Source organism: Chelon labrosus (genome assembly GCF_963514085.1).
Source record: "Chelon labrosus genome assembly, chromosome: 4".
Classification (NCBI taxonomy): domain Eukaryota; kingdom Metazoa; phylum Chordata; class Actinopteri; order Mugiliformes; family Mugilidae; genus Chelon; species Chelon labrosus.
The window spans coordinates 2033299-2051716 of NC_140340.1; the positions used below are offsets into that span (position 1 = coordinate 2033299).

General features: G+C 43.9%; 1 protein-coding gene across 4 annotated transcripts in view; it reads left to right on the forward strand.

Moving 5' to 3' along the window:
• Positions 1-18418, forward strand: part of LOC311486613 (dedicator of cytokinesis protein 3-like) — a gene marked incomplete at both ends in the record, with an annotated part of 193724 nt that overhangs the window by 147221 nt on the left and 28085 nt on the right. For all 4 annotated transcript variants that reach the window (XM_084542524.1, XM_084542525.1, XM_084542526.1 and 1 more), the window contains 10 exons: positions 913-1001; positions 3058-3183; positions 3437-3561; positions 14808-14970; positions 15188-15294; positions 15420-15591; positions 16021-16118; positions 16781-16864; positions 16969-17069; positions 17302-17383. In XM_084542524.1, coding sequence (XP_084398650.1) covers positions 913-1001; positions 3058-3183; positions 3437-3561; positions 14808-14970; positions 15188-15294; positions 15420-15591; positions 16021-16118; positions 16781-16864; positions 16969-17069; positions 17302-17383 — 1147 coding nt within the window. The remainder of the gene's footprint in view (positions 1-912; positions 1002-3057; positions 3184-3436; positions 3562-14807; positions 14971-15187; positions 15295-15419; positions 15592-16020; positions 16119-16780; positions 16865-16968; positions 17070-17301; positions 17384-18418) is intronic.

Below are 18418 nucleotides of genomic sequence, written 5' to 3' on the forward strand. Positions count from 1 at the left end.
GTGATACGATACAACGTGATACGATAAGGTGCAAGGCGTTAGAATTCGATACAATACGATACGATACAGTGCGAGATGCAGAAGCAGCAGAGCTGAAAGTTACCAAAGTAACAGTTTTCCAGTTTCAGAAAGTGGAAACAGTTGAGTAAGACTTAAGTGACAGTAGACAAAAGTGTATTACTTCATGTTTTGACTGTGAACACCGTGGTAATCCTGCAGACGAAACTTCGGTGGTTCCTTCTTGATGTGTCAGCTGTGTGAATATGCTTAAAATGCAGCAGCAGTGACTAATAGGGGTGTAACGGTATATGTATTAGTCCCGCGGTGTTGCGGTACGGGCGTCACGGTTCGATGCACGCAGTCATACACTGAATACGTCTGAGTGAGTAGATATTAAAAAAAAGAAAAAGTCAAGTCCTCCCTTCCAGATCTGATACGATATGATACGATACAATACAATACGATACGATACGACGTGATACGACGTGATACGATATGATACGATACGACGTGATACGATACGATACAATGCGATAATGTACGATACAATAGAGAATACAATATAAAATGATAGGCTACAATATAATACGGTAAGATAAGATACGTTGCGATACAAAACAATACAACAAACAATACAACAAACTAAAAACCCCAATATTATCTCCTATAAGGAAAGAAATTAATTTTATGTCCCATGTGACACATGGAGTCAAAAACCTCTGCTCTGTTTTAAGAAGAATTAAAGTTCCTTCATCATAGCGTGGTGGAGTTTAAAATAAAAACAATCCTTCGTCTGTGAGTCAAAGCCTCATGAACCATATCAGAAATCAAAATGTGCCTTAGACTTTCCGTTATAAACATGTTGACTTCAAAAGCATTCTGTGTTCTCACGGAAGCGTTCTTGTTCTCCAGGTGTAACAACGAGAACGAGTGGTACCAGATCCACGAGAACATCATCCGCAAGTCCAGCACCAAGTACACCGCCCCCAGCACCAACTACGGTAGGACAGGACCAGAGGTGGACAGAGTACACACCTTCACTACTTGAGTAAAAGTACAGATACTCTTTGTCAAATATTACTCCAATACAAGTAAAAGTAGCTTAGTCAAAATATTACTTAAGTAAAGTACTAAAGTATTTGCTTAAAAAAATACTTAAGTAAAAGTATTTAAAAAGTATCTCAGGAAATACAGGAAAGTAGCTTTATTGTCATTATACAATCCACTGATGCGATTCTAACGCACGCGCACACCCACCCACCCAGTCTCTCTCTCTCTCTCTCTCTCTCTCTCTCTCTCTCTCTCTCTCACACACACACACACACATACCGCGACGTGCTTTTTCAGGTTGGAAGACGAGTTCTTGAAGGCCGTGATATAATTTGTTCGCGGTAAGCACAACAAACATTTAAACTGAAACGAATCAGTTTTTGTGGCAAAAATCTCAAACGTGGGTTTCAGATAAGGCCACGGGTGCTCGGTGGGAGTTTCTCCAGGTGTTTCTCCAGTTTCTTCCTCCATTGTATGTATTGTATGGCATGACGTATACGACTAAGACAAACCATATGCGAATCAGCAGAAACAGTTTATTTTCTCAGAATTTTGAAAAAATAAAAAAATAATCAGCTGACGTAAGCTCAAAAGTAGCGAGTAACGAGAGCATCAACAGAAATGTAGTGGAGTAAAAAGTAAAAGTATCCCCCAAAAATAATACTCAAGTAAAGTACAGATACTCAAAAACTGTACTTAAGTACAGTACTCAAGTAAATTTACTTCGTTACTGTCCACCACTGGACAGGACACATGGGACTCTGATTGAGAGTCCAGGTTTGGATGCTGCTGTGTGTCAGTGTGGGACTCATTATATGGGGACACCAGCTGACGTCTTATTTTGTGGACAGCAAACATTCTGCAGAACTGCTGACCTGTTAGTCACTTAGGAGACTGTCTCATCGACATCCAGTGGAAAATGCCTCTTCATTTCTGACGTGTTGTTTTCTGATATAACACACACGTTCCTCCAAAATAACCAAGAACACATAAACTAACAGCAGCTCAGGTATAATTAGAAAGTGGACAACCACAACAAGTCAAAGAGGAAGACCAGTTCTATTTATACCCGCTGAACTCTTCCACAGTTTGTCACATGGACCCAGGTCAGACGGGTTCTAGTTCTTCTGGTCCAACATCAGTACCTCATAAAAGCTCATAAATGTTGTACAGAATGAACACAACCAGCTGCTTCTAACAGTTCATGTGTTTTAGTCGTTATAGGTCTCTTACTTCTCTTTCTCCTCTTTCTCCTCTCGCTCCCTTTCCCCCCTTCCTCCTCTCTGTCCCCTCTCTCTCCTCCTCCTATGTCTCCTCCTCCTCCTCTCTCCCCTCTTCCTCCCCTCCCTCCCTCCTCCCCTCTCTCCTCTCTCTCCTCTAACTCCCTTTCCCCCCTTCCTCCTCTCTGTCCCCTCTCTCTCCTCCTCCTATGTCTCCTCCTCCTCCTCTCTCCCCTCTTCCTCCCCTCCCTCCCTCCTCCCCTCTCTCCTCTCTCTCCTCTAACTCCCTTTCCCCTCTTCCTCCTCTCTGTCCCCTCTCTCTCCTCCTCCTATGTCTCCTCTTTCTTCCCTCTCCTTTCTCTTGTGTTCCTCCTCTCTCCCCCTCTTCCTCCTCTTCCTTCTGTCTTTCCTCCTCCTCCTCCTCTCTCTCCTCTCTCCCCTCCTCCTCGTCTCTCCCCTCTTCCTCCTCTTCCTCCTCCCTCTGCTCTATTCCTCCTCCTCTCTCTCCTCTCCCTCCTCTTCCTCCCCTCTCTCCTACCCCCTCTTCCTCCTCTCTCTCCCCTCTCTCTCCTCTTCCTCCTCCTCCTCCTATGTCTCCTCCTCCTTCTCTCTCTTTTCTCTTGTCTTCCTCTCCTCTCCCCTCTTCCTCCTCTTCCTTCTCTCTTTCTTCCTCCTTCTCCTCTCTCTCCTCCTCCTCCTCTCTCTCCCCTCTTCCTTCTACCCCCCCCCCCCCCCCCCCCCTTCCTCCTCTCTCCTCCTCCTCCTCCCCCCCGGTCTCCTCCTCCAGGTCTGATCATCTCTCTCCAGCTGCTGAGGGGTGACATGGAGCAGGTCCGCAGGGAGAACCCTCTCATCTTCAGCAGGGGTGTGGCCATCACCCGTAAACTGGGCTTCCCAGACGTCATCATGCCCGGTGAGTCACTGATGATTAGAATATTTTTACCAGAATATTTTTACTCAGAGTCCAGAGTCAAGAGTGGAGCTAGTTTATTCAGAAAGCTGTCATACGTGTGCGACATAAAAATATTAGTTCATGGAAAGAAAGCAGCATCCTTGTTCTCTCTTTTGTTGCTTCTATAAATGGAATCATGGTCTAAAGTCAAATAAGTCTCATCATCTCTCAGGTGAAATAAACAAAGGTTATATTTTTCTTTTCATATTTGCAGGCGACATCCGCAACGACCTGTACCTGACGCTGGAGCGAGGGGAGTTTGAGAGAGGAGGGAAGAGCGTTCAGAAGAACATTGAGGTGACCATCTACGTGCTCTACGCCGACGGAGAGGTCCTGAAGGTAGGGACCACAGCAATGGGACATGTTTGTGGATTTGACTTAGGATTCTGAAGGTATTTAGATGCCTCCAGTTTCAGCCACAACATTATGACCACATTTAAACCATCTTGTGACAGTTCAGTGTTCTGCTGGGAAACTTCTGGACCTGGCATTCATTGGTGTGGATGTTACTTAGACATGTAGCACTTAGACAAGATGTCATATGCAGCGTGGTTGGATTTTCTTCTCAATAATTTATTAAAAGACATATAAACAAATCCATAATAAATATAAATATATCCTTATTTTAGCATTTTAGCAGGTCTAAGGCAGCCCTGCAGGTCCCAGAGACAGTCTTTATTGTCCAACAATGTCAATGTCCACATTTTGACCAGAGGCGACCAATGGGTTCAAAGAAGCCATCAACATCAAACTGAACCAGCAGCAACTCCTCCGTTTGATATTTGGACAGTAGGATTAGAAGTTAAATTCCACTTGTATGTACTCCTTGTGATCCGTCTGTAGGAGGGAAAAGAAAACGAGTCAAACAATAGAGTCCCTTCACCAACCCTGAAGGTGTCTCATGTCCCACAGCTTCAGCTGCTCTAGCAGCACTGTGCTAGCTGAGCGTCAGTGTCTCGAAGAACTAGAACTTTTACATACAAAACCTCAAATGCAAAGAAATCTGTTTTATTAAATCTTAATTTCTAACTAATGACTATTGTCCAGCGGCACCAATGGTAGTGGTTTAGTACATACAACACAGCAATGCAACAACTACTTGTCTTCTTACCTATGAGATGTTTGTGACTTTGAAGAAGTCTGTTGTTCAGAAAGCACAAGATCAACTTCCTCGCGTGACAGAAATGTAAGGTTGACTGTTGCCGACCAAACTTTACGCTCTTGTATTGAGGGACTCAGCACATCTTATTACAGCTTTCATTCAATTAATTATACGTCAGTACAACAATTTAAATAAACACATTTTTTACACGTTTTTAAGTTTTTTTTTATATAATTTATCATTTATATGTGATATTTGATATTTTAGGCTCTTATTTAAATAAATGTTTAAGAAAAAAACATATCTAAATAAGCATAAGCAGTAATAAAAATAGTCTACTGTAGTTCTTTCTTTTCTTGTCATACTTACTCTTGTCCTCAGGTTCAGAGGATACAGCGGTTTCACTTTGTCCAATATGGCCGTTGGTGCCATTTGGTGTCTGGGTTCTTCTGCAGCCTAGAAATTATATTGAGATTAATAATTATGGTATTCTAAAGTATTCTAAAAACTAATTATAATCACAACAGACATAGTTCAGATTAGTTTCTAGTTTAGTTTGGTTCTCAGCTCCAAGGCCAGAATCTTTTAAAAGTCTCTCATTACTAATGAACAGACATCACTGATTCATGTGATCATTTCTACTAGTGGTTGAATGAAGGAGTTAAACTCCTCTTCCTCAGATCAGCCCTGTTGAGTAGGTGGTCTTTAATGTGACCCAGGACTCATTGTGTGTTCACACTACCAAAGGAAGGAGGTCACATGTGTCCCAGACCACCTCCACATGTGGACTGACACCAGATCAGTGTTCACACCTGGACCTGTTTAACCTGGACACTAGAGACCAGATCAGTGTTCACACCTGGACCTGTTTAACCTGGACTCTAGAGACCAGGTCAGTGTTCACACCTGGACCTGTTTAACCTGGACTCTAGAGACCAGATCAGTGTTCACACCTGGACCTGTTTAACCTGGACACTAGAGACCAGATCAGTGTTCACACCTGGACCTGTTTAACCTGGACACTAGAGACCAGATCAGTGTTCACACCTGGACCTGTTTAACCTGTTTAACCATAGTTTAAACCTACCTGTCGTACATCTTCTTTTGATGAGGAACCCTCCTACAGTTGCAGCGACACCAATCCCAATCCCAATGCCAATGCCAATGCCAACCATGACCCATCCGGACGCTTTGCACTCCTCAAACAATCTCTCTGAAACACACACATGTATCTGCACATTATTACAAAGCACGAGTGACTTATGTCTCCACATGAAGGACGAATCTCACCTGGCACATAGATGTCGTCATGGACCTCATGGCTGATGTTTTCCTGCTTGGCTACACAGAGGAAGCGGTTGGTGGTCGTCATGGTTACAGTGGTGATGAGGGAAACGTGGTAGCGGCCTCCTCTGAGTGAGACCTGTGGCTCCTCAGCTTTAAGGACTCCACCATCACTGTCCCTCCACTCTAGTTCAGGTTCTGGAGAAGCACCTCGGACCTCACACTTCAGCAACACCCCGTCCTGAGTGGCGTTCAGGATCCTGGTTATTGGCTTTGGAGACGCACCTGTGAACAAAAGCAGAAAGCTTCAGCTACAGGAGAAGAAATCCTCCCTGACGTTAGCACAGTTTGACCAGCACTCAAACATCTTTAGATTTAGTTTGATGTTTAACTATTTATTAATAATTAAGAAGAAGAATTACTGACTGCACTGAAAAGCACGAGAAATGAATGTGTTGACAGAGCCTAGAATGAATGACGTCACTGATTTCAACATGTGCAGCCAGTGTGCTACGACCCTGAGGCTGGGTACTCTTCAGAAACAGATCAGAGAGAAGCTTTGGGACTAAATCAGTTCTCACCGTTGATTAACGCTGCAGAGATCTGACAACAGAGCCTCATGGAGAAGCACTTTCTGAAATCTAAACGCTTCAGTTCAACTAAATCTGTTGTGCTTTAGCTTCTGTAGCGTCTTGATCCATCTATGGTGAGTGGTGAATAATTAAAGTACTCTCCAACATTGAGTGAATGCTGACGTCTACAGAGTTGTAGCACACACACACAGATCTATTCATCACTGACGTCACTCACCTGGGTTTTCTCCTGATCGATCTTTAAAGGTACGTTCTGAAAGGAAAACAATACATGATGTTATGTTCTTCAGATTCAACTTTACTGATCCGTCTACAACCTCACAGCATCTAATAAGTCACGTGTCAACATCCCAGGTCACAGACAAACATACGGAGGTCGGTAAAGGACAGCAAGATAAAATGATATCTGACTGCTATTTATTATTTGAGAATCTACTTTGATTCAACGCTGGCTTTTACATGGAAATCATCAGAAGAAGTTACTCACCAATCAAAAGCTCAATCTTCAGCGTTTGTCCTCCATTGAGCCGTGGAAAAACACAGGTGTATTCTCCACTGTCGGCCACCTTTGTGTCTCTGATGGTTATGGAGGCGTTGCCAAACTTCAGGTCTTCAGGAAAATGTGAGACCCGACCTTTGAACTGCTCGTCTTGACCCGTGCGCCCGTTGTTGTAATGTTTACCGGACACATGGAAGAAGACCTCCATGTGTCCATCCTTCTTCCAGTCAAACACTGCTCCCTCTATGTTCTCCTTGGGGCTTGGAGAACACGGTAAAACCACGTCACTCCCTTCAAATGTAACCACTCTGGTGACCTCTGACCCTGAAGACAAAGCATAGTTTTATCAGGAGGTTTTAAATCAGCAGCAAAACAGATAGAGGACATTTACAAAGCATCAGAATGAACCTGAACCCTTTGTTTACAGCCACAGAGACATTTTCTCTAAACTGAACCACCAGATGAGTCACAGGGTTCAGAGAGGACAAATACATTCAGAAATTAGTGTTTGCAGATGATCACTTAGTCGGGAGGGTTAGCTTTCCTCTGCTGCCCAAGCGCCAGAGTCTCCGCTTAGTGCCTCCCCGTTTTCCACGTTTCCGTGACGGTCTCAGGTTGCTGGGGGAGTCCTCTGTTGTGGTCTGTCCTGGGCCAGTGTTGCCAACTTGACGACTTTCTCGCAAAATCCAGCGACTTTTCAGATCTTCTTGGCAACTTTTTTTGTTAAAAGCAACTACCGACAAACTTTTTCTGGTGTTACTGGAGACTCTGACGTGAGGCACATATCGGTTTGCAGTTACTGTCCTCAACAAGCAGCGGGTGCTGTACCGTCCCAAAACACTCACAGGTGGACAGTCTCACAGTAGCCCCGTGTAGCTGTCCCAGCTGGAGTCAGAGCAGAGAGGAGACCCACACCACTCGTCAGGGGAAGACTTTGGACAAATGTTATGGTTCTGTGCCAGACGCATGCAGAGCTCTCCCCCTCCACCCTCTCAGGTCTGCTGATCACCACACCATCCTGCTTGCTCCAGCATATACACCAGTCATCAGGAGGTCGAAGAAGATTGTCAAGAGCATCAAACAGTGGAAAGCATTCAAACTCCACGTGGATCCTTTGAAACTACAGACTGGGACAGTCTTCTCTCCCCCTCCAACAACAACATCAACAAGCAAGTAGACACGGTTTCATCATACATCTCCTTCTGTGTCGACAACATCATCCCATGAAAAACAGTCACCATCTACCCCAACAACAAACCCTGTATCACCAAAGAGCTCAAGCAGATCCTCAACTAAAAGAAGATGGTTTTCTTCACGGGCTCTGAAATGGAAAGGAAGAAGGTCAGCAAGAAGGTTAAGCGGGCCATTAAGGCTGCCAAGCTGAAGTAGAAGAACAAAGCGGAGCAGAAATTCATCGGAGGGAACCTACGCTCAGCTTGGCAGGGCCTCAAAACCATGGCCTCCGCTAACACTGCTGCTACCATCCCCAGAACCATCCAGGTGGAAGGCTGCAGCCCCACATCCCTCCCTGACGACCTTAACTCCTTCTACACCAGATTTGAAACGGACAACACCATCCAGCTTGAGAGTGTAACATCTACACTCAACCCTAGTGACTCTGCATTCACCTTCAACACACAGGATGACTTAGACTTAGACTTAGATAAGCTTTATTGATCCACAAGGGAAATTGCTTGGTCACAGTAGCTTAGTTGTACATAAAAAACACACTCTTAAGAACCACAGATAAAAAAAGAAAAGATTAAATTAAATTAAATAGAAATAAAAAAATAAGTAGAATAAAATCTAGTAAGATAAAATAAAAATACAATAAGCCAAAATGTACAAATTAGCATATTAGCATATGAGCAAATGTACAAGAAATAGAGAAGGAAGAATATAAATTATATATACAGGGTAAGGTGTAAGGTGCAATAGTGTCCATTAACATTAATAACATGGAGTTATCTGTTACAGAAAGGTGAGTTCTTGTCCAGCTGGACTGAGAATGGTATGAAAGTAGTCCTGTAGCGTTCAGTGTGGGAGCGGAGCTGGATCAGTCTGTTGGAGAATGAGCTCCGCTGCCCCTCTGACAAACGTCTCCAACTTACTGCCAATCACATGACCAGCCTTTCGGATCAGTTTGTCGATCCTACTTATGTCCTTTTTGCTGGTGCTGCTCCCCCAACAAACCACAGCAAAGTACAGGACGCTCACAACAACAGACTGGTAGAAAATCTCCAGCAACTTGCTGCACACGTTAAAAGACCTGAGCTTCCTCAGGAAGTAGAGTCTACTCAGTCCCTTCTTGTACACAGTATCACTGTTGTCCCTCCAGTCCAGTCTGCTGTTCATGTGGACTCCCAGGTACTTGTGATGTGGTGAGAGCCCTCAGGGGAACCAGAGAGAGCAGCTCACCTGGCTCAGACAACATCAGTGGCCGGGTCCTGAGGTATTGTGCTCAGCAACTAGGGGACATGTTCCAGACCCTGTTCCAGAGCTCCATGGACAGCAGCATCGTCCCCCATCTTTGGAAACACTCCACTGTCATACCCATCCCCCAAAAAAGTAAATCAGAAGCACTGAATGACCCTCGACCCGTAGCTCTCACCTCCCTAGTGATGAAAGCCATGAAGACAATGATAAAACACCACATCATCAGAGCAGCCGACTCCCTGATTGACCCATTCCAGTTTCCATATCGCGGAGGCTTCGATGATGCAAAGACATTCATCATGGATTCATCAGCATCCACAAACATCTGGAGCACCCCAACTCTTCAGCCAGACTACTGTTTGCTGATTTCTCCTCAGCATTCAACACCCGGCAGCCCCACATCCTGGCCACAGAACTTTCCTCCTGCTTCCACCTAGACGACCAGTTAATTCTGTGGATCCTGGACTTTCTCACCAACAGGTCCCAGAGAGTACTGGTCAACAACACTTTCTCAGACCTCCGTTTCACCTCGACTGGCTCCCCCCAGGGCTGCATGCTATCACCCCTGCTCTTCATCCTGAACACCGATGACTGCAGATCCACACAGCCCAACTGACACCTGGTCAAGTACGCTGACGACACAGTTCTCCTGTCTCTGCTGTCAGGACCCTCACATCACCATGGACCAGTTCTTCAGGAGGAGTGGTGCGACAGCTGACGCCTGGAACTGAACGTCAGTAAAACCAAGGAGATGGTGGTGACTTATTCCAAGAAGCAGAGGGACCTGACTACAGCAGCCACCACCATAATCCATGGGAAGCCAGAGGAGCTGGTCAAGGAGTTCAGAAATCTGGGCACCATCTTTGACAACCTGCTCAAATTCTTTTCCAACACCGAAGAGACTCTCAGAAGGTGCCATCAACGTCTCTACCTCCTGAGGAAACTCAGCTCTTTTGGAGTTAGCAAAGACTTTTTATTTCAGTTTCATTGAGAACATCATCACCTTCTCAATAACCTGCTTGTTCCCCTCCAGCCTCCACAACAGAAACCGACTGCAGAGCACTGTTTGGGTCTGCTCTAAGATCATCGGCCTGCCAGTAAGAACTCTATCACACATTCATGACCAACAGACACTCAACTTGGCAGTAAAAATCACAAAAGACCTCTCACACGTCCTCCACTCAGCGTTTCAGTGGCTTCCCTCTGGACGACGGCTCCGCTGACCCGCCGCCCCGCCTGCAGAACTCAGAGGAGAAAAGCCACCTTCACCTGCTGTTTTATTTTTGCACCTTAAAATGTCTGTACTGGCATGTTAAGCTTCTCACTTGTGCCTTAAATTGCCCCCCGGAAATCTGAATCTAAGTGGAGCATGAGGTTTGAAACTAAACCAAACTTAAGAAACACAATTCCGTGCACACATAAACTGCTGATGGACCGAGCAGGATGAGAAAGGGGAGGGGGGTTAACCGCCCTCAGGTCTGGGCTGTTAAAGAAAACATGTAAATGTTAATGTTGCTATTGAATGCAGCCAGTGACCAGTGCTGTTCCAGGGGATCCTTTTAGACAAATATATTTTTTCTAGTTGTTTTTTTTTTTGTCCTGAAAGTCGTGAAAAAAATAATTTATTTGCTTTAAAGGAATTTGTCTTTCATTAGATTTCTCCAGTGCGTTCAACACCTTCCAGCCGGTGATTCTGAGGGACAAACTGGAGAGGATGGGTGTGGACCACCAGCTGTCTACATGGATCCTGGACTACCTCACAGACCGACCAGAGTTTGTGAGAAACAAGACCTGTGTGTCTGACCTGTTCACCAGTAGCACTGGTGTCCCCCAGGGGACTGTCCTGGCCCCCTTTATTTTCACCCTTTAAGCAGCAGACTTCAGACACAACACTGACAGCTGTGTACTGCAGAAGTTCTCTGATGACTCTGTGATTGTTGGCCTCGTCAGAGACAATGATGACGCAGAGTACAGAGGACTGACGGGGAACTTTGTAGAATGGTGTCAGTGAAACCACCTCCTGATCAACGCGGGGAAAACCAAGGAGATGGTGGTGGATTTTCATAGACGGCGTTCTGCCCTCCCCTCACCAGTGAACATCCAGGGAATGGACATTGAGCAAGTGGACTCTTCTAAGTACCTGGGTGTTCACCTCAACACCAAACTGGACTGGACTCACCACATGGGCACACTCTACAGGAAGGGACAGAGCAGGCTCTACCTTCTGAGGAGACTGAGGTCTTCTGGAGTGAAAGGGGCACTCCTGAAGACCTTCTAGGACTCTGTAGTGGCATCAGCCATCCTGTACGGAGTGGTCTGCTGGAACAGTGGCATCACAGAGAGGGAGAGGAAGAAGCTGGATAAGATCATCAGGAAGTCCAGCTCTGTCCTGGGCTGCCCCTTGGACTCAGTGAGGGAGGTGGGGGACAGGACAGTCCTGGCTAAAGTGTCCTCCATGCTGGACAATGAGTCCCACCCCCTGATGGAGACCTGACAGGACTGAGGAGCAGCTTCAGTGTCAGACTTCTTCACCCTCCATGTGTGAAGATACAGAAGGTCTTTCCTTCCTGCAGCTGTTAGGCTCCACAACCAACACTCCTAATATGTGCAATATATCTATTAATTATTACATCTGTGTCATTTCTGCAAGCTGTTGCAAACTGAAATTTCCCCATTGTGGGACGAATAAAGGTTTTTCTTATTCCTTCTTATTTCGTAATACATTATCTTCAGACACACTTCACCCTCGTCTCCCTCAAATAACAAACAATATCTCACTCCAAGCTGAGTTCAAAACTTGAGAGTCCTGATAATAATATCATGTCCATCGCTGTTATTCACACGTTCACATTAAACATTAGCACAGAGCTTTATCAGCACACATAACTTCAGCTAGTTTGTACAAACTGTCTCTACAAAGTTTGTAGACTCCAGTCTGCACACTAAACTACAGCTAGAGATGATAGATAGAGACTTACCGGTTTCAGCCAGGGATGTAGAGATCCAGGTGATGAGAAGACAGAGAGATACGTCCATGACCGGAGAGTTGGAGCGAAGACACAAAGACCGCACAAACAATCACTTGTTATGTGTCTGTAGAGAGTGGAGACTCCGCCCCGCTCCTCTAGTCTGTGGCGAAGAGGTTCAGTTCCCTCTACTACGTGGCTGCTATGTGCAGTCTTTGCTTCAACTCTCCAGTCATGGATTTATCTCTCTTTCTTCTCGTCTCCTGGATCTCTACATCCCTGGCTGGAAACAGTAAGTCTCTATCTGTCATGTGTAGCTGTAGTTTAGTGTGCAGACTGGAGTAGAGACAGTTTGCACTAACCAGCTGAAGTTATGTGTAGTGATAAAGCTCTGTGCTAATGTTTAATCTGAACATGTGAGTAACAGCGATGGACATGATATTATTATCAGGACTGTGAGCTTGGAGTGAGATATTGTTTGTTATTTGAGGGAGACGAGGGTGAAGTGTGTCTGAAGATAGTGTATTAGCATAGTAATCTAATAAAAGACAAATTCCTTTAAACCAAATCAGTAGTTTTATTCATTTTTATTCACGTTAGGAGAAAGAAAAGACAACTAGAAAAAAGACATTTGTCTAAAAGGAGCAACTGGTCACTGGCTGCGTTCATTAGCAGCATTAACATTTACATGGCAGTCAAAAACAGAAGCTTTCTTTAACAGCCCCAGCCTGAGTTTTACTGCCCCCCCCCCCCCCTCCTGCTCCGTCTATTTCTAGCACTTCCTTCCTTTTTTTTTTATGTGTGCACAGAATTATGTAATTTGTGGAAAGTGTGGCTATAGCGCTGCTATTTCACCTGGCAACGAAAAATACTATTAAAAAAAATAAAATTAAATCTTAACCCTTTACTGCACATTTAATGGTACATGCTAAAAATGATTCAGTGTCATTTACTGATTCATTTTGGACCATTTTATTGTAAAATATTTCAGACCCCCCCCCCCCCCCCACACACACACACACACACACACACACACACACACACACACACACACACACACACACTTCAAGACTAGTTTTGTACCATTGTACCAAACAACAGAGGAAATCCTTAATCCATACATTATAAGGCAACTTTTAGAGATCAATAAAAACATCAGAAAATCTTCCACAAATGTCAACAAATCATGAAACAAAGAATTTAAAACACTTTAAATGTATTTACATATCTGACTAAATACAAGCTTAGCTTCGTATAGTCCGTCCTCATGTCATGTTGACCCACACGGAAAGAACCTGTATAAACATATAGGTTCTAATGTAGGTTTTGAATATATGTGACATACATAAAATTGGCTGTTTTCATATATACGCATATATAGCGTGTATATATATATATATATATATATATATGTATATGCGATATATATATATATATATATATGTATATGCGATATATATATATATATATGTATATGCGATATATATATATATGCGATATATATATATATATATATATGCGATATATATATATGCAGCATATACATATATATATATGCGATATATATATATGCAGCATATATGCACAGATAAACTGCATATAGGTTTCATATATCCTCATATACCCACACGGAAAGAACCTATATGAGGATATATGCGCATATATGAAACCTATATGCCGTTTATATGTGCATATATGTGTATATATGAAAATGGCCAATTTTATGTATGTCACATATATTCAAAACCTACATTAGAACCTATATGTTTATATAGGTTCTTTCCATGTGGGTATTCTCATGTTAGACATTACTGTCACTCAGTGTGAAACTTCACAACGCAGTTATTCTGTGCTGTGAAACAGAGGTGCACATTACACTTTTTACACATCACTTTTGCTGCTCCTGTGCACCCGGGAACCCTGCATCCTCCCTTGTTGTCACACATTCATTGTCGGCCAGTGTGATGTGTTGTCCAAGCAGACGTCCTGATCTGGACTGGGTCCTCCATTTTTCTGTCAAAATGTGTCAAAGGAAGTTAAATCCAATATAAATACAATATCACTGCATTTACAGACAGCTTTGTGCAAAAATACATGAAATAATATATGATCACATTCAAAAACACTGTTAGCAAAGTCTCCCTCAAGAAGCACCCTGAGGCAACGAAAAGACAAACTGAAATTCTGAACATGCAAAATAAAAAGTACTTCATAAAACCTGACAAGAACCCTCTCTACAACTTCATACACACAAATATATTTTTTATTTACAATTCGTGTCATTTTAATTATGATTATGTCCTCCTGTGACCATGTGTCAGAAAAGGCTGTCCCGCCTTCAAATCATGCTTCGTAGTGAATCCCACATTTTATTGGACTGATACTTTTTACATCAATCTCATTGGTTGGCATCATTTAAATCCACATGTACTGGGCATGGGGCTTAAAAAAACTTTCTGTTAGTATAATAATACATACTAATAATGTATTAGTATATTCATCTAATAAAAGACAAATTCCTTTAAACCAAATCAATTGTTTTATTCATGTTAGGAGAATTAAAAGACAACGAGAAAAAAGACATTTGACTAAAAGGAGCCCCTGGAACAGCGCTGGTCACATGCTAACCTGAACCCTGGCTGAAAGCTGGTTTATGACTCATGACTCAAACATGTGGCAACACTCTTCCTGTTCTCTGTCTGCAGGACTGCATCAGTCTGGGTTCAGGCGAGGCCAGCGTACCGGAGCACCGCTCCTTCGTCCTCTACCACAACAACAGCCCTCGATGGGGGGAGGTGATCAAGCTGCCCATTCCCATCGACCGGTTCAGAGGGTCCCACCTCCGCTTCGAGTTCAGGCACTGCTCCAGTGAGTCCTCCACTGTCACTTAGCCCTGGACTTGAACTGTCCTCCTGACACAGAGTAAAGTAAAGCATCACTGAGCGTCCTGCAGCTTTGCTAGATCTTTACTAGATCTTTACGCCTCTAACCTCCGTGGAAAGACGAGGAGAATTCAGATGTGAAAGAAGGAACAATATGTTGCTTCTGTGTCACGCCTCCCTTTCTCTTTGCTCTCGTTCCACAGCGAAGGACAAAGGAGAGAAAAAGCTGTTTGGATTTGCCTTCACTCCTCTGATGAGGGAGGATGGGACCACGCTTTCTGATGAGAGCCACGAGCTTTACGTCTACAAGGTCAGATATACAAGTGTCACGTTACTGCCCATTACTGCACATTGAATCTCTAACGCTCCCTTTCTTCCTCCTCTTCCTCCTCTTCCTCCTGTTCCTCCTCTTCCTCTTCTTCCTCCTGGCCCCAGTGTGATGAGAACACCACCTTCAGTAACCACGCCCTCTACCTGGGCCTGCCCTGCTGTAAGGAGGACTTCAACAGCTGCCCCAGCATCCCCTCCAGCCTCATCTTCCAGCGCAGCACCAAGGAGACCTTCTGGATCTCCACCCAGCTCTCCTCCACCAAGCTCACCCAGAACGGTACGCCGCTGATCCGCCGCCGCCGCCACCGCCGCCACCTCGACCCGACTCGGGGGCGGCGCAGTGTAGAGTAGAGCTTTGGACGTTACAACAAACAAATGTTTGTGACGAGGAGCCGTCTACAGCTGAAGGGTGGAGGTGGAGGATGTTTAAATGTCAATAAAGGACACAAACCAGTGTCATGCTTTTATTTTGAAGGAGTAGTTTGGCACTTTTATTTTGAAAACACGATATACCCATTGACCCTCCGCTCCTTTTAGGCTCTGATGAGGACTTTGTGGGATGGCTTCATTAGAGCCTGTTCACCAGCTCCTTTTTGCATCTTGGACATTTTATTTTGAAAGTTTATCGAAGTTTCAAAATAAAACTGTGGCTTTTCATCAACATCCATTCTGTTTGTTGAGTTTCTGTTTGTGTTTTATCCTCTAGTGGACCTCCTGGCCCTCCTGAAGTGGAAGGCCCACCCGGACCGAGTCATGGACATCCTGGGACGGCTTCGGCACGTCAGCGGAGAAGAGATAGTCAAGGTGAGGTTTAGCAGGACAAGGAGGGGGGGACTAGCGGGGTTTTGACAACATCAGTCTCCTCATTTATGGTTCTGTGTCTTCTCCACATCCTGACGTGCCCCTCAGCAGAAATCTATCTCCACATCGTTGCTGTGATTGGTCTGATAGACACATAGACATTGGTCTGTATTTGGAGGCCAGGTCAACACATTTTAGTGTGTGCGTCTGAGGAGGAATCATTTCTGCTCTTGAACTAATAAAAAAGTAAATGCAGCTGAAGACTGTAAATGTCATTTTTATTTCATTGTGTCCACTAATGTTAAAGTTGTGTTTGGAGACTTGATCCCTTGATGGTGTGTTCTGAGACGAAAACACACACACAATCATTAGAAAACATTACGCTTCTCAAACTTGCATTCCTGAGGGTGGGTGGGCTGGTGTCGCCACCCAATTTCCAAAGTACGCTTTACATTCCTTAACAGTGTTTCTTGTTTCTTTGTTAAGAACAGGCCTGACGTGGTGGAAAGCCAAACCACAGTGCACCCTCCTAGTAAAGTTCACTCATGAACGGTTTCCTCTGAACTGTAATGACACACGTGTGGTTAAATCGCTGCATGTGCCAAACGTTAAATGATGAAGCAGAGTTTTAGCCTCATCTCTCTCTCTCTGTCTGTGTCTGACAGTTTCTCCAGGATATTCTGGACACTTTATTCTCCATCCTGGATGACAACACAGATAAATATGGGCCGTTGGTGTTCCAGTCGCTGGTGAGTATGTGCTGGACTATTAAACCTCCTGAGACGTTATCACGTTTAGTTTGTTTAGACTCAGGATTCAGGCGTGTTTATTTACCAGCCTCTCTCTCTGTCAGGTGTTCATCATAAACCTCCTCAGGGACAGTAAGTACTACCACTTCAGGCCGGTGATGGACACGTACATCCAGAAGCACTTTGCTGGAGCGTTGGCCTACAAGTGAGTATTTCTACCTTCATACTCACTACACCGAGGGTTACCTGATAAAGACATGGAGCTTTATAGTAAACATAGACCAGCTGCTGTAAAGTCAGACTAGCTGCTATAAACACAGACTAGCTGCTGTAAACCCAGATTAGCTGCTGTAAACTCAGATTAGCTGCTGCAATTAAAGCCCTGATTGAACTCTGCAGATTTAAAAGCAGTGTTAACGCCTGCTGTTGTGTTTCAGGGAGCTGATCCGCTGTCTGAAGTGGTACATGGACCGGTCTGCTGAGGTGGTCAGACAGGACCACATACAGGAAGCCATGAGGGTAAGAGCCTGCCTTTGAACTGGCTGAAGGTCTGCTATAAAAACTTATCTGCATAATATTTTTTCTGCTTTTTTTCTACATAAATCTGCATAAAAACCAAAATTCAATCATTTTGAAGCCCTAATGTTGCAGAATGAATGTTTATTTTGCGTCATGGCTGTAAGATTGCAAAATGTGGTTATAATGGGAGTCAATGGGACATGTTTGTCCGCTAATGACTCTAGAGGATGGTATATTTTAAATCTGATGCTACAGAAAAAACTAATTAATTCATCTAAGTCAATATTTTAGATAATCTTGGTCACATCCAGGACTGATTTGAAAAACAACAGTGACTTTAAGTAATCAAACTGGACTTTAAAGGGTTAAAATCCTGGTTTGATAAAGTGCTGAAGTAGTTTAAGAGATTTATGCAAAAAAAGGCGGAAAAAAATATTAAGCAGTTTTTATTAAGCACATTTTTGTCCTTAAAGGAAAACTGAAGTTTTTTTTACAACCTGGACCTTATTTATTTATTTCATGAAATACAATCGTTTAGTCACCCACATAACTTTGTAGCATTTGGAGTCATTCGGAAGATATTTAGCTCCAGCGTAGCGCCGCGTATATCCTTATAGTGGGAGTGAATGGGGCACCGGAACACAGCCTCTAAATAACATATTATCTGCCGCGAAACTCGTTCATTTCACCAATATTTTGTTATGATACGCTAGTGCTATTCCCCTGTTGAGTCCAGAGTTACCTGTTATCATCCGCGGTCTGTAGATTGACCTACTAACCACCTGACCTGGATGATGTCATCTCTGAGCGCCACGCTTGTTATTTGCTACGGCTAGTTTTTTGTGACATGGCTGAATATTTTTCCGATTCTGAGGTTGTGGACAACGACTTTGTTTATGATGGACATCCTTATTGTTTTGAACCAGAGTATACGGATGAGGAGCTCGCTGAAAGGAGGATAATGCGTTATTTAGAGGTTGCGTTTCGGTGCCCCATTCACTCCCACTATATGGATATTCGCGAATCTAAATATCG